Source organism: Zeugodacus cucurbitae, chromosome 5 (genome assembly GCF_028554725.1).
Source record: "Zeugodacus cucurbitae isolate PBARC_wt_2022May chromosome 5, idZeuCucr1.2, whole genome shotgun sequence".
NCBI classification, from domain to species: Eukaryota; Metazoa; Arthropoda; class Insecta; order Diptera; family Tephritidae; genus Zeugodacus; species Zeugodacus cucurbitae.
In genome coordinates this window covers 60809944-60824827 of record NC_071670.1, presented here as the reverse complement: position 1 = coordinate 60824827, position 14884 = coordinate 60809944, and the positions used below count along the sequence as shown (strand labels likewise).

At 35.3% G+C, this 14884-nt stretch overlaps 1 protein-coding gene across 2 annotated transcripts in view; it reads right to left on the bottom strand.

Annotated features, from left to right (window-relative positions):
• The window catches only part of LOC105208943 (mannosyl-oligosaccharide alpha-1,2-mannosidase IA), a 170265-nt gene that overhangs the window by 58882 nt on the left and 96499 nt on the right, over nt 1–14884 (bottom strand). Inside the window, exon 1 of one of the 2 annotated variants that reach the window (XM_011179050.3) lies at nt 9998–11374. The exons of the other annotated variant lie outside the window; for it this stretch is intronic. Coding sequence (XP_011177352.1) covers nt 9998–11047 — 1050 coding nt within the window. The 5' untranslated portion in view covers nt 11048–11374. Of the gene's footprint in view, nt 1–9997; nt 11375–14884 lie in introns of those variants that run through there. 2 annotated transcript variants of the gene reach the window in all.

Below are 14884 nucleotides of genomic sequence, written 5' to 3'. Positions count from 1 at the left end.
GATACTTCCATGGCTCCCATTACAATAATCTGAGAGAAATTGGACAGCAGGGATGGAATAAACTCAGAAGCTTCGTTAAATCGACCGAGTTGTTCAGGTGACGCTTGTCAGGGTACCTTTGGGGGAGCACAATGGGCCTAAAAATGGCCTAAGTGCGGCCGCTTGCGGTCAGGCTCTCTTCGCTTCCCTTTTCAACCAACCAACCAAACAGATTTAAAAAATTCCCTCGGAGTTATTTTGAAGATAGGTTGCAAGTTGTTAGAAAAATTCAGTTCCACACTCCCTTAACTGATTGGTATAGTGATACATATATGTATTTCATGTATATAAAAATCTCTTCAGGAGAATCTCTCATATTCGCTCTTTATAGAATTGAAAATTTACGAAGGTCTCCGCCTTTTATTTTAATAAATTTCCCCCCTGCTGGTACCTATAAATATATATAAAGACTATTGTTAGAATTGAGCGAAACAGTTGCGAATTATTTCCTTGTAGGGCTCTTGCCTTTTCTGGGTTATACGCTCTCGAAATTATTTAGATACCGTCAAACCCCCAGAAGTACCTCATTACTGAAAATGATACCAAAGATATGTTTATTTTGACAGCTATTTCTTTATAAAATGCTATATCGCAAAAAATCACCCTATATATTCAAAAAAATATTTTTTTATTAATTTTAATAATTTACTTCGCCACAAAAGATAAAGTTAAAGTTAAACTTAAAAAACATTTCAACAAAAAGTTATGCCTTCATAACAGAATGCAGAAAATACCGCTTGTGGCGCTTTAGATTTTCGCATACGCCGAAATAAATATGCATTTTCCTTTATTTATACTTGGAAAAGCGTAATTTTATTCTGCGAAGCAAAGAAAGCTGCAAGACAATAAATAGAAATCTCACCAACACACACACACACACACCGAAGGTCATTAGATTGAAAGCGTAATATAACTATATTATTGTCACGTCTTATGTCTCAACAATCAAGAATAACTGTAACAGCAGCGTTTATGTATGACAGCAGCAGCAACGGAGGGGAGGAATGATGAGCGCTGAAGGTGAAGGCACAGACGGCACGAGTGTCACGAGACAAGAATTTACGGTGAATAAGCTGCTATGAGAAATATGGCAAATATACAGTTAGAACGTGTGTGTGCGCGTGTGTTGGTGTAGCGCAGGAAAATTGACATTATGCTATCAAAATATTACATATGCCAGACATTAGATTTCACAGATTCTTAGAAGCATAGCAGCTGCCATCAAATAATAAGACAACGCTGAAGGCAATGAGCAAACAGTGAAGAGCAAAGCGCAGCAAAGCGGAGGGCAAGGACAAACGGAAGTTGAGCGGGAGAGCAAAATATATGCATATATTTTTAGGCAAGTCAGTACATACATACGCCATAAATATTTGCATGTTACGCACACATGCTTGACGCAGCTAGCATGCCACCCGCACTTACTTTAAACCACCCCACGAGAGCGTAAGACGTTCAAGTTTATGGTTATTTGACATTTTTCACTCGAAAATTTGCGTTGGCAAGGCATAAGTAAGAAATTTGGTTGTGGCTCTGGAATGTGCACATAAATTAAGTTGGCTGCGCATGGAAATTCCTATTGCTATGTGAGTGCCTGTATATTCAAAGAAATGAATTAACTTTAGAATTTTCGCAGAGTCATTAGCAGCTTGAAAAGCTGGCAAAGTTTCAAGTAAATTTGATAAGATAAAATTTATATTTGTAGCACTTACACAAGGGCAGATAACAGCTAATGAGAAATCGCATAGAGACTCACCTGGAAATAAATAAAGAAAATATGAAATGTTATAAAAAATGTCGACTTTGAGAAGAAAATATTTTATTTTAATTTGTTTTAATTATTTTTATAGTTTTTTTAGAGATAACTTATGAATTTTAAAAATGTGTTTAATGTATAATACACTTTATTACAAGAGAAAGTATTTTTCAAATTCAATTGTAACAGTTTAACCGTTCTGAAAGTGGTAGTAGTATATGGAATATAAAAGGTGTTTTTAGAGTAAAAAGGAAGAAATAAAACGCATATAGTTAAATGTTATGGCTAAGAACTTAGCTTTATTATAAAGATATAGGTAGCCAATTCTGTTTTAAAATTGATTTCGGGCAAGTGATCGAATAAATTCCAGACGTCCAATTCCAAGCACACTTTTCCGCAACTTTTTGCCATCGGAGTAAGTCTGCTCCTTATGAAGTGGCAAGCAAAGCTGTGTATGAATCAAGTAACAGCTGTCAAAAAAAGACCAAATCCGAACAAGCTATTGACTCTTTGCAAACCACACATAGAAAAATTGTTTCAGTTTGAGCTTGTTTATGACTTTAATCTCTTATGATCTATATTAGTGCCTAATCATTATTTAAAATTATTTTTATTGCCTACATTTAGGAGTAAGTCACATATGTGTAATTGCCACTATAGAAATAATGTTCGAACTGAAATAATTTAATGAGACAAATATATCTCTTTAACAGTCATACCGTACTCAGCTTGGTAGTAAGTAACGTTTTATTACATATAAGTTTCTCGTATATTTTTACTATACAATGACCTACGATCTTTTTGATTTGTGCAATATTGTCAATTTGGCATTAAAAAAATACCATTTTTCCCCCCAAAAAAAAAAACGATATTTTGTTTGAAAACTACGCAATTTTGTTAATTTTTGGTATTTTTCAATAATCGTAGGTCATTGTATAGGAAATATATTCAACTTTAATAACCTTTTTGAATTTTCTTGATTCAGCTACTCATTAGGCCGGAATCATGCCAGCGGTTGGGTAACTTTTTTTGTGGCACCTCCGAAGACAGTACATAACTCCGTTATTTTTCAATATTTTTGTTTAAAAAAATCTTAAAATATAGCTGAAAATATAACTTATTACGTCCACAAAACTTCGAAACATTCGATCGAATAATTTCTTTTAAAAAAATTCACGAAAATTACCTAATTTTTCATGGGATACACTGGCGTAGCCCCTTAAGTAAGATCATAAGAGAATTGATATAATTTGAAAGTTTAACGCTATACTATTATACCCGTTTGACCATATGACGTTTCCAGTAAAGTCACAATATCTAGCTTTTACGAAAAAAAAAAGAAAAAATATGCTACACATCTGCAGAGTAGCACTCTTGAACTCAACCATATTTGCATTACCACTCAATACAGCACCAGCTGTAAGTAATTTGTACCAATACCTAAACGATTACAAACACACACGCTCAACAGCATTTGACCATTATTCTTCTATATATCTATTCCATATATTTGTTGTTGTTGTCGTTGTTATTGACGCTGTTGTGGTCAAGCACCCAAAGAGCAGCAATTACTAATGTAATTTGCCAGAGATAGCGTGTTGTAAACAAAGCATTTTCCTCTTTTTGAAGGAACAACTAGTATCTAGATATACGAGTATATACGAAATACCCAAGTAAACAAGTTGAGTGACAAAATAAGAAAACAAAGGAACATAATAACAAAGCGGAATGCAAAGTAACTGTGTTGGCAAAACAATGGCCAACAACAACAATAACAGTACTCCGGTATAACGATATTGCTAACAATTGATTTGCCATTAAAGGCACAAGCGGCTATAAGCTAATACGAGCATACACACATACATATATTTGGTGCGTTGAACTTACGTGGGCGTGTAAACGAGTTTGTTTGCTTAACAGTACATGTGCATACAGCCACGAAATAGTCAAAATGTAAATATACACAAAGGCATTGCATTGCATGTGTGTGTGCGACACGTGTTGTCATATGCGCCGCCAAACACTATTTACATGCCACAAAAGCAAATACAAATACAGCAACAATAATAAAGGAAAGTAGCTCCTACAAACTTCACCTACAAGTTCGAAAACAATACGCCATTAGCTAGCTGCCGATACTAACAACACACACACCTTTGATTTTTTACATACTCGTATGTGTGTACTGTTGTTGTAGTTGTATTAGTGCGCCTTGGTAGGCGTCTCTGCCAACCACTTCATTTTTATTGATTACCCACTTTCATGAATCACTTCTTTTTGCCAGTTTCGCTTGACGCGCCTCTTTATCTTCGATGGGGGCCGGCAATGCGGTTTGGCACTTCAGGCTGCAGGCTTCATCAATTCAAGTGGCAAGGATGATGGCGGCCAATGCCTTTCTCTTTGGAACTCGGCGTTTTCTTCAGGCATTTGTATGTATGCGCGTTGCCATTTTGCCGCTTTAGCGCCTCCAACCAAATTGATTGTATGCGGTTTTCGGCCTCAATTCATCTGCCAGCTTCTTTGCATCTCACTACATCGTTTCACATTCCCACTCGATTTTCGTTCTTCTTTTCGCAAGCATTTCAAGGCCGTTCACCAGCTCATAACTCACGACTCGACTCGAGTCGACTCACAGCTGTGGCTGCCGCAGCATTTCTTCTTTGACCTCTGCGGCGGCACATGTTGCCAATGGTTTGCCACATCGCTTGGGTCCTCTTGCTTTCCCGATCGCTTAAAGTTTCACTTGCCTTTTTGTGCTTTTCTTTGCTTTGCTTTTGTGCGAAAATGGAGGCGAGACAGAGGCGTGCGAAAATAATTGCAATTGTGTGCGCCCATACGGGTATATACGCCAGCCGGTTGTCGTTGTTGCAGTGTAGCTTCAGCGCGCATGGCAGGCAGGCAAGCACTCAAGTGTCATGGTTACGTATACGCACTGCAGTACCGTAAATTAAGTAGGCGAGTTGTTGGTGTGTGTGTGTGGCATTAAGTGAAGTTTGTTATAAATGGGAGTATGCATAAATTGATTATAAATATTTGGGTTGGTGCGCGAGAATTGTTGTGATGTGTTAAAAGGAAAGTTAAGTGGAATTTAAGCGAAATTTTTTGATTATATTTGTACTGGAGAGTATATATAATACTATATAATAGGAAAAGTAAAAGTTTGGTACTAATATTATACTTTTTAAATGTTAAAAAGCATGAAATAACTTTTTTGAGGAAAAATAGAACACAAATACAATTATTTTTATAATATTTCAACCCTAAACTGCCTCCTTGATACACCAAGCTAATTTTAATGAGCACTCTAATAGCCTTTTTACACAGGAGCTAATTGAAAAAATTAATCGGCCTCTGCTCGACTAAAACGCTTATTAAGTTCAATTTACCATACAAAATAAAAATCTACATTTATTTTTAATTGAATTTTAAACGACTTAAAACTCAAATGCAACTCTGTGACAAAGACGTACGATTTACGTTCTATGTCTGCGATTGGCTGATTTTTTTTATACAAAAAAGCTACGACAGATGTCGCTGCTAAAAATATCAATCAGCTGTTGAAACTTATCAACTTCTTATGCAAAGCAAAAACAAAAATGTATAACAGCTGATCGGTTATCGAGTAGCCGACAGTATAAAAAGCCAAAAATGGTTTCTCAATAAAAATTTTAATTTATCAATTAATTTGGCTGTCTAAAAACGCTATAATACTCAACTTAATATTAAGAACACCTAAAAAATGCTTTCAAAATTCTGTAAGTCTTTAAATTTATTATATATTCTATTTCAATTTCCACCTGAATTTTTTTATATTTTTATTTTTCAACTCACAGTTAACCAACACCACCATTGCCTCAATTAAATGTGCAAACAAAATACACTGCAATACAAATAACTATTTTTATGCGTACGAGTATGAGCTGACCACTTCTAGTATATTATTTTATTTTATTTTTTTTAGTTCATTAACATGCTAGCTGCGTTCTAAGCAATTAAGCAAATATTTGCGTTAGACGTGGTGACACACATTTGCCTTTGGGTTTATGTTACGATGTCAAAGCAATCGACTAATGCTTGCGACAATATTGGAGTGATAAATTCCGAATGAATATAAAAAAAAAATATAAAAATACAGAAAAAAAAATAAAAGTTAAAAGAAAAATAAATAAACAAAATAAAATAAAAGAGAAAAAAAATACAAAAAAATCAAATATAAAAAAATGGTATAAAATGTATAGAAAAATGGAACAGACCTTTAAAGGCAAAAGCTCAGCCAAACACAAAATGCATACATGTGTGTTAGCGGGAGTGTCGTGCCAATATTTATTTAGCTTAATATTATATATACATACAAACATATACAAATAAAATCGTAAATATGTGACTTAGTTTGCAAACAACTGGTGTTCGAAATAGACAACTATGTGAGGCAAAAAAGTTGAAGATTCATTGAGAGCGAAATTATATTAATTTATATATTTAGACACTAAATTTAGGGCAAACAAACTATAAAAACCAAAGCTTCAGTAGTTCATAAAAAATATATTTTTACTCTCAACCCCAACAAAAACTATATACAGAGGTAGTCAAAATTATTTACACATCGGACGTTTTTTTACAAGAATTCCAGAAAAAGCTCTTGTTTGTTGTTGTTGTTGTCGCAGGGTAAAAAAATGCTATGTTGTTGTAAACCTTGATCCATTCCAGAGCGAATGAAGTCAGTTTGGCAAGAATAGCTAGAAATATGGCGGATAAAAAGAAGGACACGAAAAATTACAAGGATAATTTAAAGAGAAATGGTCAGAAACTTGTGATAACTCAAAGAGAATGCAGAAGATTAGTAGGAACTGCCATACAAAATCCCACAATTAGTCCTCTTAATATTGCAGCATCATCGAATCAGCATATTGCATGAACAGTCAATGATGCTACACTGTTAAGGACATTTAAAAATTGTAACATAAATACCTAAGTTGAGCAAAAAGTTGACCACTTAGGTAACCAAAATAGCTTTATTTCCGAGACCAAAAAAGCGATATGCCTCTCACTTGCCTTAAAATGCATCCTAAGGCCTGTCGTGGGCAGATAAGGCTGAATTTTAGTTTCAGGGCTTCTTTAGTAAACGCTTTATGCATTTACCACGTGAGAAGAAGAATAATGCGGTTTAGACGCTAAACAGAGTCGGAGGTGGCATGCTGATTTTTTTGGGAAGTTTTCCTTACTTAAGTTTTGGGGATTTGCTACTAATTTGCTCCCTAAATCATCCGGATATATCAGAATTCACATGACCATGCCATTCTAGTGGTCCTTCGGCCTTTTCCAACTATTGACTACATTTTACAACAGGATAATGCTCCATTTCATGAAGGATCTTTACCTTCAAAGGTTTGAAATGAGGCAAATCAAGTTAACCTCCGCACAGCCCTGACCAAAACGTTACTTATTTCTCCGCCATATTTCTAGCTATTCTTGCCAAACTGACTTCATTCTCTCAGGAATAGATCAAGATTTATAACAACATATCATTTTGTTACCCTGCGACAACAACAACAACAACAACAACAAGCAAAAGCATTTTGTGTGATACTTGTAAAAAAACGTCCGATGTGTAAATAATTTTGACTACCTCTGTAAAGTTGTACGAATATGTATGTACGTGTATCTTCCCATTACTTAATAAATTACAAATTGGTTCGAGATCTCAATGAATATGTATGTTTACAAAGAAATTAATCGCCAAGGCTGCTAACTACCCTGCAGTAAAATAATAGGATCAATAACAGTTCGACAGCATTGTATTGTCATTGACTATATCTGAACTGGTATAAAACGAATGAATAGTAGAATAGTTGATCTGTGCTATGTTTTCAACTATTTAAGAATACGTTCTAAATGAGAACATAATGGGCTACTTGACATTTCTAAGAACACTGTTACGCAGAAAATACAAAAAGTATGAACAATAAAAAAATAAAAGTATTGGCTTGGGTTGGAATAGGACGACAATAAGGGCTGTTCCAATTAATATGGCTCTCCCCTTGGGCATACATCCAAGTATTTGTCTGTATACACTCATTTAAATATTTACTTGCATTTATATGTATATAAACATACGCAATTTGTGGAAATGAAGGCAAGCACGTTAATTCATTATAAAATGATTGTGTGCGTCCAGACAGACCAGACACGTGCGTGTAAAGTTCATTGATATTTTATATGTAATAAGCAAATACATTAAGTTGGCACATAAATGAAATATGAAGATCATATTTTATGAATTGAAAATTATTATTATTTAATCCACAAACTCTAATTGACTAATTGCTGTAGACGGAGATATCTTGCTACCGATTGGACTAGGTTAGGATGTAATGCATAAGGTTAAGTTCCTATCGCCTCAACCATGTACGGTAGCGATATCTTAAACTTTAGTTGTACTGATTGAAAGTATAACAACTAAAATTGATTGAAAACTATTAGTAGTGGTGGCTAGTATGAATTTTGACCGCACCGCGACACGAATTACTCCCGTCCAGTCGAAGTAAAATATTTATGAAATGTCTATAGAATAATATGAGCGGCTCTAGAGGCAATATGGAGAGTATGACAGAAGTATATTTTTCTTTAAGAGTCACCGTATGACATATATATTATATTTAAGTATGTATTTGCTATTCCACATCCATCCTATCCCTTCTCAAATGTCATAATTAGCAAAAATGGTGAGGAAAAATGTTCTTAATAATTCGTCGACTCATAATTATAACAGTATGGACAGAGCCAAACCGGCCACGAACGTTATTTCGAACAATATCCTCGCAACGAAATCGAAAAAGTAAAAAAATATTCAAATCATTGACTTTGGCCTTATAAAATAATATAAATGGCTCTAAGTGTTAATAGCAATTTAACAAACCACACTTGACAGTAAAGTGTTTTAATACCAAATCCATTACATAACAATTATAGAATGAACTTCAAAACTTACATGTCTGCGGTCAATTTAAACGGCCCACATATTGACATACTATATACAAGAGCACTCAAAGTGTATAATAAATTAGAAAAAAATATATTGCTGTATATGCATTAAAATATTTTATTTTGACATTTAAAATGACAATCAAATGTCACAATGACGCCAACACGCAAACCGCCATTTGAGTGATTGACTGACAGAAGGGCCCCCATACAGCTCACTTAATAATCACGCATGAATTCACTGTCAATCACGATAAATTTGTACGAGAGTAATATAATTTTTTTAAATTTGAAAAATGAAAAAAATGTACGTTGCAAAAACTGGTACAGTGGTTGTTTGGTATTAAATGAACGTGACGAAGTGGATTTTTGAACTTATGTTGTATACAGTGGTTAATATTGACTTGAAATAATATAATATTTGAATTCTACGAATTTAAGATTGTAATTAATTAACAATTGTGTTTCATCCTAATTGTAGGCAACGTATTTCTATAGGACGGCAGTAATCAATCTTTAATGAAGTTTCCCATAAACTTTATGAGAAAATGTTGCCCACATTTAGGATGATGATTCTGTAATTTTGATCAAGTATTCAAAACTATTTTCTGAAGTTCAGTGAACATAAATTAATATTGTAACAATACTTTCTCGGCTCATTCCTCTGCAACCATGACATAGACCAGAATTTTCGTTTCAATTAAGTACGACTACATAAAAGTCGAAATGAATATCGAAAAGTATACATATGTCAAAAGTACAGAAATGCTAATATCTACACTAAAGAGCTCACAGAAAAAAACACTTAGCAAAGACTTTGGCTTTTGGTATCTTTACAGTCTTCTGATTGCCAACAGAAATGCTTCTCAAGATATTGAAAACGAAAAACTACTTGATTCTTCAAACATTTTTTTTTCAGAAACCTTTCGATGAAATTCTCATATGTAATTCACACTAAATAAAATCATCAATAATTTCATCCCAGTAAGAATCCCAGTTCGGGCGCGTGAAAGCACTGAATGACTGATAGTTCTATTGTACTATATATCTATTCTTATAGTTTAGATGAGAGCTACTACTTTAAACGATATCTGTAAAGGAATTACTTAAAAAATAATTTAGATAAACAATCTGAGAATTACAACATCATTTCTGTACAGAAGCAAATGAACCAGGAGATATCATGTAATACAAAAATTGGCAAATAATTATATATTTTACCTTCACAACAAAATCGCGTTTCTCCTTATCAGCACCTGAACCGCCTGTGGGCACCACAAAAGGCCCCGATGATGCAACCACATTCTTCATTTGTTGCGTATCTCTTGTAGCGTTATCACTTTTAAAGCCCACAATTGTATCAATCGTAAGTCCTTTTTTTTCATACGCATTCATCTGCCTATTACCATCACTAAATCCGGGCGTTATCCTGGCGCTGCCATTCAGTATCAATGGCAACATCAATTTAGCCGCTATGTCAACACTGACTGATGATGCAACCGCTGTTGTTGCTGATGGAGTTTCTGCTGTTGTTGTTGATGGTAGTGATGCGCTGTAGGCACTCGAATTTATGGAAGCTGTGGCATTTAAGCTACCCCGGTCGCTTGGAGATGGTTGCGAGGCTGTAGCAGCGCCCGATATTGACGCATTGGTTGGCGTCGCAGTATTTACCTGTGGATTATTGACCAATGCTCCTGAGGCATTCGCATTTTCATTTGTTGTTGTAGCAGTACTCTGCAATTTTTTATGCCGTTGGAGCGCATTCAAAGTGGGTTCAAGTGCCTGCTGCGGTGCAGTGGACTGCATAATCGCATGCGTCGGCGCTGCTGCCGCCGCATTACCGTTATTCGCCGCAGCATCGACTAATGCGGCCGTAGGTCGACCAATTAACGCACCATCGGCCTCAACAACCGATGCGGCTCGACCATCATGCTCCGTTTTATACACCGCTGCTGCTGTCACTAATACTGCTGGCTGCGCTGCGGCTGCTGGCAGCGTATGTGGATGCGTGCCTACAGCCAGTGCATATGGCGCGGCGAATTCATCGAATTTATATATATTCTTCGGATGATTATTGGCGTAATTATCATCGCCGCGCAATTCGGCGTCGTGTGAGCTCATGCTGTCGCTGGCCACTTTCTCGTTCAGCTTGATGATGTTGGACAAATTGAGATTATTGATCAGCGTCACACCAGTAATGCCGACCAACACGATGACGAAGCAGACGCCGCCAATTAAGAGCAATGGCGTTTTCGATGTTTTCGTACACATTTTTGGCTGCTGTTTTTTTGTATTTTGTTTTTGTAATTTTTCGTTTCGTTTTCGGCGTTGAGCAAAATTAATTGATGTTTGGCGTTTCGATGCGCAACTTTTTTATCATGGCAATTGCTTGATACACATCTATTATTTTTTTTTGTATTTCCAGTTTTTTCACGCTTTTATTTAAGCGCTTTAAATTCGAAATAAACTCACTGCTTTTATATTTGATATATTTTTTGCGCGCGATTTCGATTTCGCTACTTTTGATTCTCGTAATTTCTTTTCGTTATGTGGACTTATTTTTGTTTTTTTGTAAATATCACAATATTGGTTTTGGCCGCACTTTGTAGAATTTTATTTATATAGATTAATTATTTGGCTGTTATTTTGTGGTCAGAGGCATAATCTTTTTATTAGTATAAATGATGTTTCAACCGCGCAAATTGAGATTTATGATTTTTTAATTTTTATGCCCAAAAATTTTACTTTACTTTAGTGCGCAGTATGAAATTGTAGAGTATGACTTTAATTGGTTTAAACACGTGTGTTGGAAATAAGAAAACAAGTGTTGCCTACATTTCGGCGCAATTAATAAATGCGAAAATAGCAGTTTAAAAGAGAATAGAAGATTATGTCTTAAACTATTGCTATGAAATATATTGGATGTTTTTATTAAGTAATATTTCGTGTAAGTAAAGGTTAAACACCCACTTTGATTAACCTAAGACGATGATATATCAAGTTATGTAATTTGTAAGCCGTTTCAAAGTACTGGTTTTGGGGTAAGGTACTTAATTCGAAGCTCGAAACTTGAATATCTTCTTAGATCTCCAATATTAGTTACTTAGACATTCATCTGGTTTCCCAAAAGGTCATAAAGTCCATATATGATCCATTCCAAGTGAGATTTATGCAATCAAATCCATGAAAAACTAAGATTTGTATGCCTAAGTTTGATATGTATGATAGATTGACCTTGCTTGCTGAATTTGTTAATTGTTCTAGAATCAGTTCAGAAACGAAACTTGCCTTTTTAAACCTTTCGTTAATATTATTTTTAAATTGTTCCAACTCCTTAAAGGTTTATGTAAATATTTAAGATAAATAAGGTAAATATAGGCAACTATTTAAACCCAGAAAAGTGCACAAGTATCAAGTATTTTTCATTTGCTTTGCAAATTCAAATTCAAATGCAGCAAAGGATTATAATTACCATACTCAATGTACACAATACTTAATGATGGTTGCAATAATAATGATAATGAGAATAATTTACATAAAATAATGACAAAGATGAACGACGAAAGTGTGAACCAAGTAATAATTTCACCTAAACAAAAGGGGTAAATTTTAATTTACGAAAAAGTGAAATTATCAAAAGGCACAACAATAAAACAGTGAGAAGAATGCCGTACAACTGACAGCTATGAATAAAAAGGTGAAAAATTACAAATAAAGGATTTACAAAAGAATTATGAGGACTCGTAAACACTCAAACATACTTTGGTGAGAAATGAAAAGAGAAAGAATGAAAAGGCTTAAATGCAAAAATTGCAAATAAAACCAAATAAACATTTCAACAACTTGAAGAGCGTAACGAATAGCTACCAGAGAAGAGAAGAGAAGAGAAGAGCTAGAGACAATAAATTAGGTGTTAGAAAGTGACCAAAAAAGGCACCTAGTGCCATATTTTATTAGATCCTTTTGCTGTTGTAGCAGATTTAGACAAATAAGGCAACCTAATTAACATAATATTTTCATTTTAATTGCAAAAATGTTGTATTGTGGCACAAGCAATATGAAAACACTAACAAAAGCGAGGAAGTCAGTGAAGGTGTTGCTCTTTATTTACAGTGTCACAATAAAATTGCAGAAGTTTATAAATCTGCTGAAGTCACTTTGGCACTAGTTACATACTACTTCTTAGGCCTCATTTATTTCTTGATATATTTTCCTACACGAACTGCATTTATATGCATAAAAATATAGCTATTTGTTAAGAGTGTGTGGTGGAAGTGGTCATATAAGCTTTCTACACTTTTTTGTAGGGATTCAAAAAGAGGAACCAAATTTCCAATGATCAATGTAAATTATTTCAAGAACCATTTTATGTAGATATTCGAGATATATCCTTGTAAATACTTTACAGCTTCCCGAGAAGGGCAAAAACTCATCCCATATATAATTTTTTAACCAAAACCACATAGAAAGTTATGAGTCCGGGCTCCAAAAAGACTAGTGCTGCTAATGAAGCATATAATTTTGTGTCTACCAGGCAATGCAGAACCATTGTGACCGCATAGCACATAGTTGAATACATTAGGAGCCCACCAAAATAAGCGTACCACAACGAATGAAAAAGACATCACACTTTATAATGGGTGCATCCGAAAAATATAGCACCTGCATAGCCCAAAAAAAAAGAAGAGAGAAAAACTGCAGGTGCCAACTGCAACACAAGCACGTACAATACAAAAAACATGCCAAGCACAATGCGGTTGCGATGTACGACGGAGTGCATGTAAACATCCGGCAACTACAAAAGCACCCAGCACGAGCAGGTACGCAACACGAAGCACACAACAGTAGAGGAGGTGACCGCGGAGGCGTGGTACGCGCGACCAACACGCGAATGGCAACATTCAACGCTCATTATTTGCGGTTTTCAAAGACCCTTTCATTATTATCTCACTTGGTAATGTGAGCTCGCAAACACACGAATACAATGGCATAGAGGTGCAAAAGAATCTTGCAAGAGTAACACGCCCTCCGCAACACTTAGCCCCCTCACACCACTTCTTTGGTAAGCACACGCTTTGGTAGCAGCGATTATTATATATTCATAGTCTGTATATATGTTTGGGTGGCGCATCCTTCGCTATTTTGTTAAGTGCGCGCACAAAAGTATGCTACTTTTTCATTGCAAGTGTGCGGTGCATACAATAACGATGCATGTGGTTACCATTTTGCGTATGCATGGCTATTATTACTGTTGTTGTTGTGTGAATGTTTCGACTGCATTCGCTTGGTAATGCACATTAAGAAAGCATATATCTTTTATTCTACTCCGCTCACGTTTGGCTTTGGCTTTTATCTGCTTTTTGGTCTGCCTTTGTTTGCATACCTGCCTGCCGGTACGGCCTTGTCTTTATTCACCTGCATTTCGACTGACTGCCTGACATTAACCGAAAATATTTCGCATGCACAAAAGTTACCGCTTCGCACCCAGGCAAGGCGCCTGCCTACGCAAATGTAATGGATGAGGTGCAGGGTCAAAGGATATCTGCTGCAGATTTTTCATCTGCAAATTTGTTTGAAATGAACCAATGGTTGATAAAGGAAAGTGTAAGTTTACGTGTGGAAGTTGAAAATGTTAAAAATTTAAATAGTTATTCAAGGTTTTATATTTACTGGATTAACAGTGTGCTGCATCGAATATTTATATGAAAATTAAAAATTAATTATTTATTCGGTAGGTGGCGCTGTTATCAAAATACTTATACTAAGCGTACTATAAATTACTGTCCTGAGAAATAGTGAATTCTATGAAATCAGTGAACGCAAAGTTTAGCTCAAGAGAAAGTCGTCGCTTTCGTTTTTGGAAAATTTATTATTTTCGTTTGGAGACTATATTACCGAGAGTATAATGTATGCAGAATATTCTAACAAAATCTTGTCGGTAAAAAATGAACGAAATCCCAATAATGCTATTGGTCTGGAAAATTTAGTATGTCTGTATGTGATTGGCGTTGCAACCGTTTAGCCGGTTATAGCCGAATCGACGATAGTGCGCCACCTCTCTCTCTCCTTCGCAGTTCGGCGTCAGTTGGAGATCCCAAGTGTAACCAG